The 18,451-nt window shown below is 58.0% G+C and overlaps 1 protein-coding gene across 1 annotated transcript; it reads left to right on the top strand.

The window, feature by feature from the left end:
- The first annotated feature begins 3,580 nt into the window (after positions 1-3,580).
- MYL10 (myosin light chain 10) lies at positions 3,581-15,180 on the top strand. The gene is made up of 7 exons (XM_081556238.1): positions 3,581-3,603; positions 6,602-6,694; positions 7,180-7,255; positions 8,010-8,114; positions 11,948-12,026; positions 14,595-14,643; positions 14,908-15,180. Exons 1-7 carry the CDS (start codon positions 3,601-3,603, stop codon positions 15,004-15,006), a joined length of 504 nt encoding a protein of 167 aa, XP_081412364.1. The 5' UTR covers positions 3,581-3,600; the 3' UTR covers positions 15,007-15,180.
- Positions 15,181-18,451: the final 3,271 nt, after the last annotated feature.

Below are 18,451 nucleotides of genomic sequence, written 5' to 3'. Positions count from 1 at the left end.
ACATCCACACCTTCACCTGCCCTCCTCCCAGAGCAATGCCCTCTCCCACTGTGCCCTCCTCATCCTTCATGGACCAATTCATTGGGTTCCAGCCCAAAATGTCCCCTCTGAATGCACGGGTGGTGCCACTTTTTTTTTTGGCCACGTCATATGCGGGATCGTAGAGCTTCCCTGCTGGCTCAGATGGTAAAGAATCTTCCTGCAGTGCAGGAGACCTGGATTCGACCCCTGGTTGGGGAAGAGCCCCTGGAGAAGGAAATGGCAACCGCTCCAGTATTCTTACCTGGAGAATTCCATGGACAGAGGAGCCTGGTGGGCTACAGACCAGGGATCAAATTGGTGCCCCCTGAAGTGGAAGTGCAGGATCCCAACATACTGGCCCCCCAGGGAAGTCCCAGTGGTGGCACTTTTTGTCTGTGTACCCTCACGCTCGGAGCCACACCTGCTTTGTTCAGCTCTATGCCCAGCACTAAACCCACTAAATAATTGATGAGTGAATGAATAAACTCAAGCGTACACTGTGTGATTGGGTTACTACAAGTTCAGGGATTGTCAAGGATGAGTTCTTACTCCCTCAGAACACGCACTGGATGGCCACAGTAGACAATCAATGAGTATTTGTCCATTTGAGTTCCCCTTGCTTGGGGGCAGGAGATGAGTTCCCTGTCACAGGTGGTATGCAAGTAACAGCCACTTGATGGGAAAGTTATAAGATGCTCAGCATCTAGCAGGGCTGGACTCAGAGGGCTGATGGATCCCCCTCGTGCTCCGATAGGCCAGGTGGGCAGTTGTGGTAAGGGAAAGGCAGGTGGTCCTTGCTCTGCAGAGTGGAGGTTGGAGACAGTGATTCCAGTGGGGGAGGGGAGGGATGGAAGATGTGACTTGGGCAAAGGCTTAGAGGAAGGAGAACGAAGGAAGCACTTGGAAAACATCGGAAGTCAAGGAGGTGGCCTGGGGCAATGGAGGGTGGTGTCCCAGGGCTGTGGGTCTGGGATGGCAGGGGACAGCCTGTTGATCATGGGGAGTTAGTGGTGAGAAGTTAGGGTGAGGGTGACTGGTAAAGTTACCTGCTCCAGTTTGCTCTCATGTGGTCTTGGTGACAGGTGTCACCCTGCAAGGGGTGGCCATGTTTTAAGGCAATTGGTCTCTTTCAATTTCCCATACTGGCTTGGTTACCCTGGAGACTTCAGGGCTGCTCTCTGGAAAGAGGGCTGCTCTTCACAAGTGGCTAAGTCCTCTGACTCCCCGGGGCCAAGCAGGCATTCCAGTTCCAAGGTTCATTGCCCCCAGAGGTGCCAGGCTAGAAGCATAAGCCCCTCAGGGGTCTCTCTGACCCCTGCAACAGGCCATCTCCTCGTGGTCAGCTGAGCTGAACAATGTGACCCTGTGATGGCCACAGACTGGCCATGGCCCCATCAGGCTGAGGAGGGTGCAGAGATAGTGAATTTCATCAACAATTCCATCCATGGCTGGGGGGTGGGCACTCTGCCAGTGACTCCAGAGCCCACCTCCTTCCCATGGCACTGGACTGCCTGATGGCTGCTTCCAGGCGGCCAGGTTGCTGGCACCATTTCTCAGATGGGGAAACCGAGGGTCTGTGTGTTGCTGAGTGAGGGTCCCACAACTCGGGCAGAACTCAGAGCTTCTCTTACTCAGGACCGCTGCATGCTCCCCACTTCTCCCGCTACTCCCCTACCCCGGGGACAAGTGTTTCCTGACCATCTGTCCCTAGGGTTTCTGTGGTCTCCACCAGACTTCTGACCAGCTCGTCCTGCTTTCGTAATATGAAGGAGAAGGCGGCCAGGTAGGAAACCATGGTGACTCGTTTGCTAAGCACTTGTAAGCTCCGCCGTCACTCACTCCGCATTTCTTCACGATCCCCTCTTGCATGTTCCCCTTCACGGCAGACTGGGTGGCTCTCCGTGTGCTCAGGACTGCCCTGAGCCCTCAGGAGCCCCTGCATGGTCCTGGGCAGTGACCCCCGGAGGCAGGAGCCCCAGGGACATCCATAAAGACACCTCCAGCCAGCAGGAAGCAGGGGTGGTAGCCCCGGATGGCATCATCTCTCCGTGCTCAGCAAGTCCTGAGCCAGGAGGCTCCAGGGCAAGGCTCAGGGACGGGCCAGGAAGGGCTGCTCCCCCGGGGCTGGCACAGACAGTGGTCACTTGCCCCTCTGCTCAGGCCCAGAGAGGGACGGGCACCTGTCATGCTCACACCGCTCATCTCTCACAGTGGGTCGAGGTGGGACGGGGACTGGAATCCCAGCTTCTGCGTCCAGAGCCGGTTTCCTTTCACCCTGACCTGCTGAGCACCTGTGGCCCATCTGGTTGGCTCCTGTCCAACCAGGGGACCAGTATGGCAGTATGGCAGGGTCTGGCCTCAGCTCAGAGCAGAAAATTCCATCAGAGGTGATGGAGAGGTCAGGGGTCTGGTCAGAGTCCGCCAGTCTGGAGGCTCAGGGAGGGGAGCACTGAGATCAGCCTTGGATGAGTGATTTGACCCCTGTGTGCCCCAGTTTCCTCACCTGGAAAGTGGGGTAAGGAGTCAGGGTGAAGATACAGGCTTTTGAACACAGCTTGATTGTCTGTGTTTTACAAGTGTTAGCTACTTGTTGTTTTCACTGTCATCACAGTCCCTCCCCCAGGATGGGGGCCGTACCGGGGCCTGGAGGCCTACGGCCAGCTCCGGGGACAGTTAAGCCATCCTGCGCCTGAGGGTGGGTGGGCTCACAGCCTGAGCCCAGCACTGCCGGCCCTGGCAGCCCATCAGATGTGGCAGTCCTGGGCGGGGGCCGACTTGGCAGGACGGACCGGGCAGCCGGGCGGCACTGGACAGGCGGGAGGCCTGCCAGCGGCAGGTGCAGGCTCAGCTTGGCACACAAACTGGAGAATTCTTGGGTTGGACCAGGCCTGGTGGGGATGGGCCCCGTCCCAATGTGGATGTGGCCGGATGGATGGGGACATGGTTTCTCAGCTGTCTCTCTTCAGAGTCACCGCCATTCTTCTTGTTTGTCTCTTTGCTTTCTCAACTCCCTGGTAATAGTGGCGGTAGTCCTATTGGTTGAGGGGCCCCTGTGGGCCATACTGATGCAGAAACCCTCTCTGCAGGCTGACCGGGGGGTGTCATGTGCTCCCCACTTCTCATATGAGAGGACCGAACCTTCTGGAGGATGGTGTCCCACCCAGGGTCACATGGCTCGAGGGGTTGGGCCATGGTCTTGCCCGGAGTTTCCCCAGTTGGCATGGGTGGCCCTGCCTTGGGAGCTCTCTCGAACTTGCGTGAACCAAGGCCAAATCTTCTCATCTGGTTCCAGGCCTCAACTTACTGTGTGTCCTCTGCCAGGAGCCCCTTCCTGGGCCTTGGGCCCTTGGCTGCAGAGATCCGGTTGCCCCCCCACTGGTAGAGATCCTTGTGGCTTGGACGGTCTCCGGAACCCACAATCCCACCCACTTTGAATGGCCCCAGACAGGTGCCTGGCACGGCTGCCCCCACCGTGCCCTTTGTCACCTTCCAAACTGTTGTCCAGCCCCGGAGCACTATTTAAAGAGCCGTCGCTGAGCTCCCCCAGCCCTGCCGCAGCTCGAGGGAACCCTCCAGACCATGGTAGGCTGGCGCTGCCCTGCCTGCTGACCCTGACCTCATCCTGTGACCTTGACTTCATTTGTGACTCTGACCTTCACCTCATTGCCTGAACTCACCCTGACCTTGACCTTGTCCCTCTCACTGACATCCTTGACCTTGATGTTGTGTCCGGTCCTGACCTTTTCTTCTCCCTTGATGTGATCCTTGCTCCCGGCCAGTCCATCCATGGGGGTGCTGACTTGGGTCTCTGCTTTCCTGGACTCGGTGGGGCCTGCTGCCGAGGAGAAAGGCGGGGAGGCAAGGAAGAGGAGCGTGGAGGGGGCCAGGGTGGGCCAGGTTCGGAGGTTTCAGGACAGAAGAGGGGCTCTGATCCCACCGAGAAAACATGATTCTTGGGGGGGTTGGGGGCGCTGTTCTCGGACAGCCAGGGTCCTATGGGGCCTGGTGTGGGGGCTGCTGGCCTTGCTGCGGGGTCCTTCAGGCCATGTCGGGCCTGCCCTGCCTCCCCCACCTTGACCCTGTGCTCCAGTCCCTTGGGGCTCCCTGTGGGCCTTCAGTGGGGCTATTCTTTCCTGCCTCCATTTCACATGCTCTCATCAGTCCTTCTTGACCTGAAAACGCTAACCCAGCCAAGCCTCAGTCTAAAAGCCACCCCCTCCGGGAGGTCTGCCCTGAGTACCCAGCGGTACAGTGGGTTCTCTGAGGTCTCAGCATCTTCCCTCCCTCCATCACCCTCTGCCAATTGTCTGTCTCCTAGCTGGACTGTGAGCTCCTTGGGCACAAGAACCAGGCCTGATTCAGCTCTGGATCCCTGGGACTGGGCACCTGGGTCAGTGGGTACCTGATAAATGTCCAGATGCTCTGAAACTGAAAGTCTCTCAGTCGTGTCCGACTCTTTGTGACCCCATGGACTGTAGCCTGCCAGACTCCTCTGTCCATGGAAATCTCTAGGCCAGAATACTGGAGTGGGTAGCCATTCCCTTCTCCAGGGGATCTTCCCAACCCAGGGATCGAACCCAGGTCTCCTGCAGGGCAGGCTGATTCTTTACCAGCTGAGCTACCAGGGAAACTGCCCAGATGCTCTGAGGGAGGCGTGATATCCATTTTATAAAGGAGACTCGGGGCAGAAAACTGATTTTCTTAACATCACAGAGGCTGTGAACAGCAAAGCAGGGATTAGAACTCAGGTCTTGGTGATCCACTTTCTGCTCTGAGATATTCCCTTCCGAAACGCATTATAAAAGGGAATTTCTAAGACAGCTGGGCTGGAAGGGGATCCCAGCTAGGAAATCAGAAGGCCGGTCAGGGCCCTGGGTCTCAGTTTTGCCTGTGAAGTAGCAGAAAAACAACCCCTTCCTTCCTTTTGGGGTTCTAGAACAGAATCTGGCACACAGTAGGGTGACATTTCCCCAGATGACACGAAAGGCTGGGGAGAGACAGGGCGGGACATGCTGTGGCCGAGGGGGGAGGTCTGCAGAGAGTCAGGGCAGAATATCCCCCCCAGACGGAAGTGATTGCTTTTATTAATCAGAAGGAAATGTATCTGTAATTATGTGAGATGAATTCTGCAGGGAGGTTCTTTTCTTTATGATGTCTGAAGGGATTTATAAATATTACAGGGGTTTTACGGCATCAGAACGTCCTGGCTGCCCCTGCCAGCCCCCTTTCAAGGATTAGTGGAGACAAAGGACCCAGTAAAAGCTAATTATAAGTCAGCCAGGTGCTGCTCCTCAAGTGAGCCCGGGGACCCAGGGAGATGGGGGTGAGGGTGGGGGTAGGGACATTGGGTAGGGGGACAGGAATGAGCTAGGGGAGGAAGGGGGGACCACACAAGCACTGAGGCAGGTACCAGTGAAGCCCATGCTCTGGGCGAGGTTAGCGGTGGCTGGACACAGAGGGTGGTACAGGCAGGATGGAGTGGGCGTGGGGGTTCTGTGAGGGCCCCCCTTCCACCTCCCCCTTTTTTGTGAAGTCCCGGCAGTCCTTTCCCTCATCATGAGCCAAGCCTGGGGCTCCTTTGCACATGGGGGGCCCTAGTGATGGCTGCTGAGGGAAAGGTCCCACGGAGGGCTTCAGGGACAGAGAGCAAAGGCCCAGGAGTGGACTCTCTGGCACCATGACATCAGAGAGAAACACGTGGAGACAGGAAGTCTGGCCAGAGACCCTCCACGAGGATGGTCACCTGCTCTACCCGCTGCCCTAAGATAGGCCCTGAGCTCTGGGGCCGTAGTTCCCAAACTGGCCCCCACCTGGAGCCAGACCCTGGGTGGGGGAAGGCAGCCCACCACTCCCTTTGATGGGACAGACCCAGGGAGGTGTGGCAGGACAGCGTGCTCTGGGCTAGGGGGCATGGAAGCCCAAGACCGGTGGGGAGGGGAGGTGGGGGCAGCGGGAGCTCTTAGTTGGCCTTGGGTCGAGGTTGATCAGGGAAGGCTTCTCAGAGGCGGTGGTGGAGGAGTTGTGCCTGAAGGATGAAACTTCATGCTGGTGGAAGGCAGGGAAGGTGCCCCAGGGAGTGGGAAGGGCAGGAGCAAATGATGGGAGAGCAGGGCATGCAGAGCAGGTGTGGGGGACCCAGGTTGTGGGGGGGATGCTCTAGGAGAGGGACAAGGGACAGACCTCATGGGACTGAGGGACCTGGGTGTTGCCCTGAACACTAGGGAGGGTGGCAGGAAAGGAGGTGCCCCCCACGTGGGGACTGGCGCCAGAAAAGACACCCCTCTCTGCTCCACATCCTGGGCGCTGACCACTTGCCTTCTGGAGTCGGGGGTGGGGGGCGGGGCGGGGTGGGAAGCGGCAGGTGACCCTACAGGGTGGGCGCTCTGCAGGCTTCTTGCCGTGGGCTGGGAAACGCCCTGCTTCTCTGCAAGGCTTCATGAGGAGCCTGGTGTCTCTGCTGGGGTCCTGGCAGGGGCGGGGGGCCGTGTCGTTCAGGAGATGAGGCCTGAGGGTTGGGTGCCGCAAACAGGGTACCTCCCGACAAAGGGGCTTCTGCAAAGCCTCGCCTGGAACCTCACAGGCACCCAGAAGAGCCCGGAAAAAAGCAGAAGGAGGAGCCAGCTCCAACGTCTTCTCCATGTTCGACCAGTCCCAGATCCAGGAATTTAAAGAGGTCGGTCAGCTGCCCCCCGGGGCACTGAGAGGGTTATTGGGATGCACGGAAAGCCTTTAGTGTGGGGTCAGTCCTCAGTCCCTGGGGGTGGTGACGTCACTCTTAGAGGCTGCCAGGCTGCAGCTTAGGCCCCCAGACATGATGAGCTGTCCTCAGGCAGTCCCGCCCCCTCTACTCCTGAGTCTTTGCTATGTGACCTCCAGCAATCCTTTCCTCTCTCTGAGACTCAGTTTCACTCTCTGTAAAATGGGATTGCGGAGAGTATGAAATGAAGGATGGGCATGAAGCCCCAGGGGGTGCTGGTGCACAGTAGGAGCCCAGCTCCAGTTAGCCATCACTCTCATGACCGGATGGCCAGAGGGCATGCACTGAGGTTGCTGAGATAACAATGGGTGGGAGGACAGCCCCTTGCAGGGAGCAGGGACCTCTGGGGAGGGGTTGGGGCAGGAGGGCGGGTGGCGGCTCAGTGCCCGTGTCTCTGCCAGGCCTTCACCATCATGGACCAGAACCGGGATGGCTTCATCGACAAGGAGGACCTGAGGGACACCTTTGCTGCCCTGGGTGGGTGACTGGCAGCCAGAGGTCTGGGGCTTGGGGCGGAGCCGAGTCCAGGCCTTTCAGAAAGAATGGGCGGCTGCGGGCAGGTCAGGGTGGTGGGTGCAGGGGTTGTGAGGGGCTGGTGTGCACTGGGGGCTCCCAGGAGGGGCAGGCTCTGCCTGGAAGGTCAAGGGAGAACTCCTCAGTGTTAGAGGAGGACCGGCCAGGGGAGGGAGATGGGTATTTCAGGGACAGGAGTGGCCCCTGCAGAGGCCTGGAGTGGGAGGGTCGGGGAGGAGTCAGCAGGGCAGTGGGGGCGAGGAAGAGGCTGGAGACATTCAGAGCTGGGACTCAAGGAGTCCCAGAGTCCTCACCTCTAGGCAACCAGTGGATCCCTCCTGCAGCACGTGAGCCACTGGGACCCAGGTCTTCTACTCCAATGTGCCACAGCTTCTTTGGGCCTCAGTTGCCCCATCTGTAAAATGGGGATAACCACCAACTTGCTCTCATTCCCAAGGAGGCTGAGGTGGTGGCAGGGGGATGGTGAAGCTGGGGGCAGCCCATGGCTAAATGTGCCCCCATCCTGAGACCCCCCCCCCACCAAAAGGTGGACAGGGCCTTAGGGCTGAGTGAAGGGGTGGGAGAGACAGTAGGGCTGGGAGATTCTGTAAGACTATGGGGTCCTGAGCTCTGGGCTCCTGGGCTGCCTGCAGGCAGGGTCCCCTCTGACCCTCACTGTATGTGTGGGCATCTCCACCCCTCCCCTCCCCTCCCCCAGGCCGCATCAATGTAAAGAACGAGGAGCTGGAGGCCATGGTGAAGGAGGCCCCTGGACCCATCAACTTCACCGTCTTCCTGACCATGTTTGGGGAGAAACTGAAGGGTGAGTGAGGCCCCAGGGAGGAAGGGATGGCCGAGTGGGCATGGGTAGGTGGGGCCCGTGTGCCCACATGCTCCGCACCAACGTACACTCCAGCTGGGGGCATGGTGTAGCCCCCCAGGTGCACGCACCAGATCCTGCCTCAGTTTCCACCTCTACAGCACAGAGTGGGGTAATTGTCATGACTCCCAGTTTGTGGGGCTGTGAGGGGCCCAGGGGGACAGTTTGCAGGAAAGCCCTCTGCCCACCCTCAGGACAGTGCCCCTGCCCTGGTTCACCTTCCTGGCCCTGGGTTCATCTTGCGTGTTCTGTCTTACCACCTGCAGCCGACAGGAGGCGATGGTACTGGGGGCAGGTGGGCTGGGGGTCCCAGAAGCTGCCATGGCCCCTCCCAGAGCAGGCTGTGCTTCTCCTCTGGGGAAGGATTCATAGGTGAGGAGGCCGAGACTCAGATGGGTCACACATGTGCCCAGGTGTCCCAGCATCAAAGTGGCAGGAATGGAACCCTGACCTGTCTCCAGCTCTAACCACCGCACTCCCCTGAGTTGTGGCATCAGGCCTGGGCTGGGATTCCGTTGTCAGAAGGAAGGGCCAGCCGGGGCTCGGGCTGCCCAGGGGGGTAGGTCTTATCATCATTCCACGCTCAGGTGGTCCGTGCCTGATACCCTCCCTGGGCCTCAGCTCCATCTGGGTTTAAGCCCTGGCCTCCTCGGACTTCCCCGGTGGTCCAGTGGTTAAGACTCTGCCCTTCCAAGGGGCGCAGGTTTGATCCTTGGTTGGAGAACTAGGATGGCACACCAGCCATGGCATGGCCAAAAAATTGAAAGAAAGTTTTTTAATTATAGAAAAAAAAGAAGACCTGGCCTCCCACTGACCCTTGGGGTGACCTTGGGCAAGGTTTATCTGCTCTTTGCTCCGTGGTTTCCTGTCTGTAAGATGGGGTTTGTGTTAGTTTCCTGAGGCTGCTGAAACAAATGACCACGAACGTGACAGCTCAAAAAACCAGCCATGCGTTCACTCAGTTCTGTAATCTGGAAGTCCGAAATCTGACAGGTTGGGCTCCGTTGAGCAGCTCCAGGAGGGAACCCTTTTCTGGCTTCCGGTGGCCACTTTGTTCTCATCTCTGCCTCAGTGGGTCACACCGCCCCCTCCTCTTCTGTCTGTCTCCCTCTGTCTCACTCTCGTAAGGACACTTGTCACTGGTTTTACGGCCCATCTAGATGAACCAGGATGGTCATTCCATCTCAAGACCCTTTCTTTACATCTGCAAAGGCCCTTTTTCTAAGTGACATTTCCAGGCTCTTGGCATGAGGACCTGGGGGCCACCACTGAACCCATGGCCAGCTGGTGCTGTCCAGTCGACAGAGAAGTGCCACTGGGCCCCCCTCTGGCCAGCTGTGAGGGGTTATTCCTGGGACCACGGCCACCTCCTCGAGGGGCGCAGAAGTCCAGGGGGCGGGGCTGGGGGCCCAATCCCGGGGAAAGACGTGCGTGACTCCAGCCAGTGACTTCAAAGTGAGTCCCGGAACACGTGTCGGTCTGTGACTGAGCTAAGAGCTATGACCCCAGACTGCACCTTTTTCTCATTTTCACAGGGGCGCCGCGGCTGGGGCTCCAGCTGAGCCTGTCATGCAAGCTTGGCGGAGCCTGTGGTGGAGATAGGGGCTGGGGGGCTGGGCAGGCACTGCCTCGTCCCTCTAATCAGGATGAGGACACTTTGCCATGAAGTGACCAGGGGAGGCGGCCTCTCTGCCACCCAATGGATGAGGTTGGCAGGCGGCAGAGTGGAGGCCTTCTCTGAAAGGAGGGAGGGGAAGACTGGGAGGTGGTAAACGTCCAGCCATGGGGCCTGAGTCCGGGGCAGCAAGTTCACATACAGCTGGTCCTCAGGAAGGTGGGCTAGAGCCAGCCTGCCCCAGCAGAGAGGCCCCTCCAGAGACCCAGGGAGACCGAGACCACACAGCAGGCCCCTCACCACAATCCCTTGGCCAGCCCCTCCTCCTGCAAGGCTAGGCTCTGACGGACCCTAGGCTGAGCCTCTGGCCTGGCATACTGGCTTTCTGTCACCCTGCCTAGAGGAGGCCCATACCTCTGCTTCCAGGAGCTCCCAGGCCACCGGGCCAGCACTAAGCCCAGCCCAGTCACTCTGGGCCAGTCTCAGAAATGTTGAGTGACTCAGATATTGTCCTGTCCTGGATGATCCTACAGGGGAGACACAGACAGCCCTGACCCAGTCTGATGGGGGAGACACGGATGACCTGACCCAATCTGATGGGGGAGACATGGATGACCTGACCCAGTCTGATGGGGGAGACACGGATGACCTGACCCAGTCTGAGAATCAGGAACACAAAGGGGCAGAACAAACAGGGGGACTTGGAGGTTCAAACAGTTGCCTTCAAACCCTTCCTCCCTTATGGCTGGAGTCCTCAGGCCAGTAACAGAACCTCTCTGAGCCTCCATGTCCTCTTTGACAAACTGGAGACATCAGTATCTACCACATGTAGTGTTGGGGTTCCACAGGGCTAAATGGCAAAGCTGCAGGATGGACTTGGCACAGAGTACTCAGATGTGTTTGTGGCCATGATGGAGTAATGTTTGGCAAGCCCTTTACCATTAATGACACGTTATCTTAACTGGTCCTGGGAGGCGGGCAGCAAACCCCACCTTGGTCTCCATTTCATCGATGACACAGCTGAGCCTTAAGAAGGAAGGGGACAGCCCTTGGTCCACAGTGAGCACAGGGAGGGCAGTGTGACAGAGGGGAAAGAGTGCCAGGTAAGGGTTACCAGATCACCCGCTGCCATTCACACAGTCCCCGAGACCTTGGGTGAGACGCTTCCTCCCTCTAGGCCTCAGTTTTCCCATCTGTACCACCAGGGGGGCTGGGTATTCAATCCCATTGTGTTAGCAGTACTCTTGCCTGGAAAATCCCATGGATGGAAGAGCCTGGTAGGCTGCAGTCCATGGGGTTGGTAAGAGTCGGACACGACTGAGCGACTTCACTTTCACTTTTCACTTTCACGCCTTGGAGAAGGAAATGGCAACCCACTCCAGTGTTCTTGCCTGGAGAATCCCAGGGATGGCGAAGCCTGCTGGGCTGCGATCTATGGGGTTGTACAGAGTCAGACACGACTGAGGTGACTTAGCAGTAGCAGTAGCAGTGTTAGCAGAACCATGTCTTCTAATGACGTCTTTCCCCAAAGCCCACGCTATAAACGTGATAAAACCGGAACTGCTCTGGTTGCACTCTGACTCTCCCGGCCCCCCACCTCCACCCCACCTACCCTGTTGGCCCACCTGCCCCTCTTCTGGTCTAAACAACCTCGCAGACTCCTCCAATGTCGCTGCCAGAGCTTACAGCCCCCAAGTAAGAGCCTAATCACAGGGCATCAGTTGTGAGAACTTGGGCAAGTCACTTAGCCTCTCTGAGCCTCAGTTTCTTCATCTGTAAAATGGGGCCAGTGGTTAGGAGGGATAAGCAGGTAGTAAATGCCTAGTAAATGAACTTGGGCAAACTCCGGGAGATAGTGAAGAACAGGGAGGCGTGCTGCAGTCCATGGGGTTGCAAAGAGTCGGACATGATTGAGCAACTGAACAACAACAAATGCTTAGCTGGGGAGTCCAGCTATAGCTGTGCAAGCTGATTTGTTCTCAGTGCAGAGTCCTTGCCTACTGTTACTATTCCTTGGTTCTCAGAAACCTCCCTTCTCTCTGGCCTCACTGCGGACCAGAAACTGGAGAAGAAGCTCCCCGAACCCTCGGCCTCTACAGGGGCCCTGGGACCCAGTGCCAACTGCTGTCTGTCCTCTTTATCCTGCGTGTGCTGCTTCTAGGTACGGACCCTGAGGAAACCATTCTCCACGCCTTCAAGGTGTTCGACACTGAAGGAAAAGGTTTCGTCAAGGCTGATTTGTAAGTCCCTCTGCCTTCTGTTTTGGTTGTTCTCTTCTCAGAGGCTCAGGGGACAGATGGACTGAGTTAGGGACATGGGGGTGGTGGCCCAGTCTCCTCTCCTGCCGGGAACTCAGGTAGCTTCCAGTCAGGAGCCAGGAGGCCACTGCCCTGCCCAGTTCAGCCACCCCTCGATCTCTCTTCCACTTCCTGGGCCTCGGGTCTCTGTTTGTGGGGAAGTGTGCCAGGAATGTGGGGTCCCCAGGGGAGGGCTTCCCAGTGGCAAGGGAGGAAGGGGTGGTGGTAGAAGTGGGCCCTGAAGGATGACTGAGGATTGCCATGGCTGGAGCAGAGAACATTCTAGATGCAGGAATACAGCAAGAGAGGAGCCAGAACCTGGCCTGTTTAGGAGGAGCAGGCTGTGTGAGTGTGTGTGGGTGGGTGGGCGGTAGGGGAGACTGAGTACAGAGAGGTAGGCAGGGCTCTGTGGGGCAGCCCTGGACCCTGGGCGGCAGGGGGCGGCGGGGAGTGGGGCATGGGAGAGCCTAAGAAGGAGTTAGGCAGGAGCAACAAGGAGGCCAGCCTGGAGGAGGAGAAAAGAGGGTTGCAGCTGCCGCAAGGGTCTTGGTTGACAGGGATGGAGGGAGGGGAGCTGCTGGGTCAATGAAATACAAAAGGCCAGCACCAATGGGATCCAGGGTGTTGGGAGAGGAATGGGCCAGATGTTAGCTCGAGTGGAGGTGGGGATGGAGGTGGAGCCACGGGAAGGACCTGGCTCCGCTGGGGCTACAGAGAGAGTGAGGAGGCCATCGTGGGCAGCTGCCCGCCACCGCTGGTCCAGCATCCTTGAACGTGGGAGCACTGATGCTTGCTATGCCCGGGAGCCTCAGCCTGGCGGGAGCACGGGGCAGAGAGCCAAGACTTGCAGGCAAGGCGGGCTGGGGAGAGGCAGCCTGCCCAGGGGCTGACACATTGAGCCGACTTCTGAGCTGACCTTTGGGCCGTCCCTTCAGGCCTCCACGCCCCTGTGGGCCTGTGGGTGGACTTGGGCAGGCAAGATTTCTTCCTCAGTCACAGGCTTCCTGACCAATTACCAGGTTGCTTCAGGTGTCGGCTAGAGGCTAATTTTGCTTTCTGTCAGCACATGATGGAGGTGGGGCGGGAGAGGGCAAGGGGGCAGGGAGGAAGCAGGGGACAATGTCTTGTCCCGTAGACATTCTTACAGTCTCCCCGCCCCCCTAAGTTTTGAGTCACACTCTCCCCAGGGGTGGGAAAGATATTCCCGAGGGCTTCTCCAGGCTGCAGCCCACCCATTCACCCAGTCCTCAGAGTCCAGGTTCCCACCCCCATCTTGGAGACCTCGGGAAGCACTGGGGGTAACCCTGGAGTGGCCTCCACCCACCCCTCTCCTGGCACCCACCTTCACTCCCACCAGAGCAAAGTCAGGGCTGGGAGGAACCCTTGGGGGACCCCGTTTTGGGACCCGAAGCCGCCATCCCCAGGCTATGGGACCTGAAAGACATGGCTGCCCGCCAGGCAGGCCACAGAGAAGGCTCTGGTTGAGACAGAGTCTGTGAAAAGTCCCCCGCCTGCAGAGCTGGAAACTGTGACTGTCCTGTAGTAACATAAATAATGGAAAATGTGTGTTGGTCCTGAGGGGGCCGAGGCTGTGGCATCGCGGGGCACGCGGATCCTCCCTGCCCGGGTCAGACCTCTGGCCCCGCCCCCGTGCACCGCGGCCCCGCCCCCACGCCCCCCAACGCTGAGCTCCCGGGGGCACCAGGCTCTCCTCCACAGCTTCAAACATCCCACCTTGGGCCACTTCTCCAGTGCCCCCGGGCAGGCCTGACCCACCGTGGGCAGCTGCTCTCCCTGACCACTCAAGGGGACAGGCCCCCCCACCACTACAAATCAATACCCCTCCAGAACCTCAGTTGACCTCTCTGCAAAAGGGGCATAAAAGTGCTCACTTCCCAGGGCTGGGAGGAGCAAAGGAGACCTGGGCAGGCCTAGAAAGACACGGAGCTGGGTAACCTTCCCCCCCCTTGGCTGAGTGCAAGCACCATCACGCTCCAGAGCACCTTACAGATGTCAGCAAAAATCACAAGCTGAAGAAGCAGCGTGTCTAGAAGCAGGGCAGAGAGGCTCTCCTCTGTAACCTGCGAAGATTCCCTGGAGGAGGAAACGGCAACCAACCCGCTCCAGTATTCTTGCCTGGAGAATCCCATGGACAGAGGAGACTGGCGGGCTACGGTCCATAGGGCCTCAAGGAGTCAGACAGGGTGCAGAAACCGCACACACAATCTGTGCTTGGAGAGTGCACAGTGCAACATCGGAATGGCCACCACAGTCATGCTGGGGTCCCCAGGTCATTTCACTGGGCCCTCCCCTGATGCAAAGAGGAGAGTCCAGGTTACAGAGGAAGCTGCGAGCTGAAGTGGTCGCCTGAGGCCACACGGCCAGCTGGGGGCTGCAGGGCTGGCCCCGGCTGGTGTCCTCCTGGGCCATCCCCCTCAGGGTCCGTGTGTCCACACACAGTGGCTCCTTCCCTCCTTCCCCTGAAGGTGACCCTTTCTCTCCCTTGAGCAGCATCAAAGAGAAGCTCATGACGCAGGCAGACCGGTTCAGTGAGGAGGAGGTAAGCGCAAGCTTTCCAGGGCACCGCCTGTCCCTGCCGACAAAGCATTCCTGGGAAGTGCTCTGTCTTCAGGGGTCTGCTGACAAGGTTTCCCCCTGACTCCTTGGAAGGGAACGAGGATGGGTGGGGGAGGCTGCCGGCCTGGCCTCAGTGCCCCCCCATCTGCTAAAAGGGGAGCAACATTCTGCCTGACGCCCTTGGGTGACCCTTGGCTCTGTCCCTCACTCAGCCCTGGTCCAGGCTGACTCCCGGCTCCTTCCCCAGGTCAAGCAGATGTTTGCCGCTTTCCCGCCAGATGTGTGTGGCAATCTGGACTACAGGAACCTGTGTTACGTCATCACGCATGGCGAAGAGAAGGACTAGACAGAGACCGTGGACCCTCCCCCCCCTCCAAACCCCCCACACATTCAGAGGCAGCAAATACTGCGAGACGGGAGGGGTGGCCTTTGAGGAGCCCTGGCGGCCAATGTGTGCGAAGAGAAGACTCCCTGGCTTGTGGGTCAGGGGCAAAAGCAAGAATAAATAATGCTAACAAGGTCTGAGTTCTCGTGATTAATGCTCTGGTTGGGGAGAAAGCGAAACATTCCTATGCTGTTGGTTTTTCCAAAACTTTTTACTTCCTGGCTTTGCTCAAATGTTCCTGATGAGCTGATGTTTAGAACTAATTGACAGTTTTAATGATCCCCAGCTGGGGCACAGGACACTGCCTGCATTTATGAAGCTTTTATTGAGCACCTAGTGCGTGCCAGCCCTGGTACCAATCCTGGGGACACGGAGAGGAGCCAGCCCTGTCCCGGGGTGGGAAGATCGTGCAATGAGGACAAGAATTGGGGTGGGGACACAGTGGGGAGGAGGTGGGACTGGGCCAGCAGAGACCTGGCAGCTAGGACCCAGACGGGGCAGAGAAGGCAGAGAGGAGGAGGTGGACTCCAGGGAGGTTTAAGAGGGGGCAAAGATTCCTTAAACATGGCACACGTAGCACTCACCATATAGTAAAAGGGCAGAAACTGGACCTCCAACCGAAAACTTCCGTTCAGCAAGCACACCGTGAAGAGCCTGTAAAGGCAAGGCCCGGGCTGGAGAAGATACTGGCAACAACAGACATCGACAAGGACTTCCCTGGCGGTCCAGTGGCTAAGACTCCTCGCTCCCAATGCAGGAGGCCCAGATTCCAGCCCTGGTCAGAGAACTGGAGCCCTCATGCCTCAGCGAAGTGTTCACATGCCGTAACTAAAACATCCCGAGTGCAGCAACTAGGACCCAGGTCAACCAAATAAGTAAACAGAGAAATAAATAAATTCCCAGAAAATAGATATTGACAAAGATCTTAAATCCGGAATATACTTGAAAAAAATATCCTACCCATCAATAAGGGAAAGATAACAACCAAAACGGAGCTTCTCAGGTGGTTCAGTGGTAACGAATCCCCACTGCCAATGCAGGAGACCTGGGTTCCATCCCTAGGTCAGGAAGATCCCCTGGAGGAAGAAATGGCAACCTACTCCGGTATTCTTGCCTGGGAAATCCCATGGACAGAGGAGCCTGGTGGACTACAGTCTGTGGGGTCACAAAAAAGTCAGACACGACTTAGTGACTAAGCAACCACCACCACCCAAACGGAAAACTAAAACGAGGGAGGTGACAAGATCAATGGCAGAGCTGGAACCCGGAGAGCATGGCTCTGAGCCTGCACCCGGAAGCTCTACCCCACCCTGCTACCCCATGCAGTGGGATGTGGGGACAGGGACTGAATTCGGGGTCTCAGCAAGGAGGTCCTTTTCCTCTACCCTTCCCCTCCTTTCCCCCGGGGGAGGTGGAGAGAGAGATGACCCCCCATTAGCCTGGGACTTCCAGGTGCCAGACCCAAGGGGCAAGATCTGGGAGCACAGGTGGGGATGGCCCAGTTGGAGGGGGAGGAACATTCCAGAAAACGCCCTCCCTCCATCAGGCCTTGCTCCCTCTGCTCTCGAAGAGTCTGACTTTCCTGGAAACCAAGGACTCAGCTGCAGGCGCCACTGCCTGCCGAGGAACTCGTCAGACCTGTTTGTATCCCCAGGAAGCAGGTCAGAGCCAAGCTTTGGGAGGGAGTGGGAGCCCTGGGCACCTGCTCCCCCGCCTGGCAGGCGGGGGGGGGGGGGGGCGGCCCTGCTCCGTCACAGCAGGCCTGCGGGGGCCCTGCACTGCTGGGCTCCACGAGGACACGGGGCGGCCACTGTGGAAGCCAGAGGGGCTCTGTGCAGCTCAGGATGGGAGACTGGCCCCCGTTCCCTTGCTTATCCATTCCTCTGCCCTTCAGATAGCCGTCCTCTTACACCTGCTCTGTTCCAGGGCCCAGAGATGATTAGCAGCACCTGTAACACCCACCGGGGTTCAAGTGGAGGACCCACAGACACGGGGGCTCCAGTGGCTTAGGGCAAAGAAGGTGGGAGAGACCAGTTGTGAGGCTGCTGGTGGCCTCAAGGCCCTGGTCTCTGCCTCCCTGGGCATTTTCACATGTTGCTTCCTCAGGGCCCCTCTCCCTCCAGCTGTGGGCCATTGGTGGTCTTGTCTGCCCCTGACTTGGTCCCACCATCAGCTGCCTTCAGTCCCCACAACTCTCTATCTAGTTCCCCAGGGGACACCAGACTTGGCTCTCTATGACCCTTTTATGGGTTCCTCCGGGTCCTCCCATGGTCCAGGCCGTTGGGCTGATCTACAGAGCTGTCGCTTCCAGAGGTGGGGCCTGAGGCTCCCGAAAGCCAGAGACAAATGGACTCATCCCTCCCCAGTCATATCTGGAAACACGTTTTTAAAGACATGAAAGGGGACTTTCCTAGTGGTCCAGTGGTTGAGAGTCCGCCATTCAGTGTGGGGGATGTGGGTTCAATCCCTGGTGGGGGAACTAAAAGCCCATAAGCCGTGGGGGCAACTAAGCCCATTGGCTGCCGACTATTGAGCCTGCGCACTCTGGAGCCTGTGTTCCACAACTGGAGAAAGGCCTCACGCCGCTGCAAAGGTCCTGCATGCCACAACAGGGACTGGACGCAGCCAAACAAATAAGTCATTTGTAAAAAATGTTTAAAAAACAAAATAATAAAGGCGTAAGAACTACTTGTGGGGCTTCCCTGGTGGCTCAGGGGTAAAGAATCTGCCTGCCAGTGCAGGGGACACAGGTTCCACGCTGGGTCTGGGAAGATCCCACATGCTGCGGAGCAGCTAAGCCCGTGCACCACAGCTGTTGAGCCTGTGCTCCAGAGCCCGGGAGCTGCAACTGCTGAGCCCACGCACCGCAACTACTGAAGCCCGCATGCCCAAAGCCCATGCTCTGCAACAAGAGAAGCCAGCTCAGTGAGAAGCTTCAGTACCCCAAATAGAGATGAGCCCTCTTCTCCACCACTAGAGATAAGTCTGTGCAGCAACAAAGACCCAGAAGAGCCAAAAATAAATAAATAACTTTAAAAAAGAAGATCCACCTGTGGCCTCCCCCACCTTCCCCTTTAGTTCGGTCTTCCTGGCCCCGTGCTTCCCCTGCACAGCTTCATTCAGTTCCTTGAGTGCCTGCCCTTCCCTGCTGCCACAGTGCCTTTGCATGTGTGGCTTCTGCTGCCTGGGACACATACCCACTCACTCCCCTACTGGTGAAGTGCCGTTAACCAAACTCAGCCTTCGGCTCTCAGCTCATGCCACATCCCCAGCCCCTGATCCCCTTCTGTGTACTTTCATGGCCCCAAGCACTTCTGCTGTGGAGATGGACGTGTGTTTGTCTTCCCCCCCAGAGGGCTAGAAGCCTGGGGGTGGGGTCGGATTTTGCCCATCGCTGTACCCCCAG

Source organism: Giraffa tippelskirchi, chromosome 13 (genome assembly GCF_054371585.1).
Source record: "Giraffa tippelskirchi isolate mGirTip1 chromosome 13, T2T-mGirTip1v1.2.pri, whole genome shotgun sequence".
Lineage (NCBI taxonomy): Eukaryota > Metazoa > Chordata > Mammalia > Artiodactyla > Giraffidae > Giraffa > Giraffa tippelskirchi.
Note: the sequence above shows the minus strand (reverse complement) of the source record. Positions and strands in the feature narration are given on the sequence as shown.

Bases quoted from the DNA above. Each gene is read 5' to 3' on its own strand.
- MYL10 (XM_081556238.1), top strand. The intron at 6,695-7,179 runs GTCGGTCAGCTG...TGTCTCTGCCAG, and splicing joins AGATCCAGGAATTTAAAGAG to GCCTTCACCATCATGGACCA. The intron at 14,644-14,907 runs GTAAGCGCAAGC...CTCCTTCCCCAG, and splicing joins ACCGGTTCAGTGAGGAGGAG to GTCAAGCAGATGTTTGCCGC.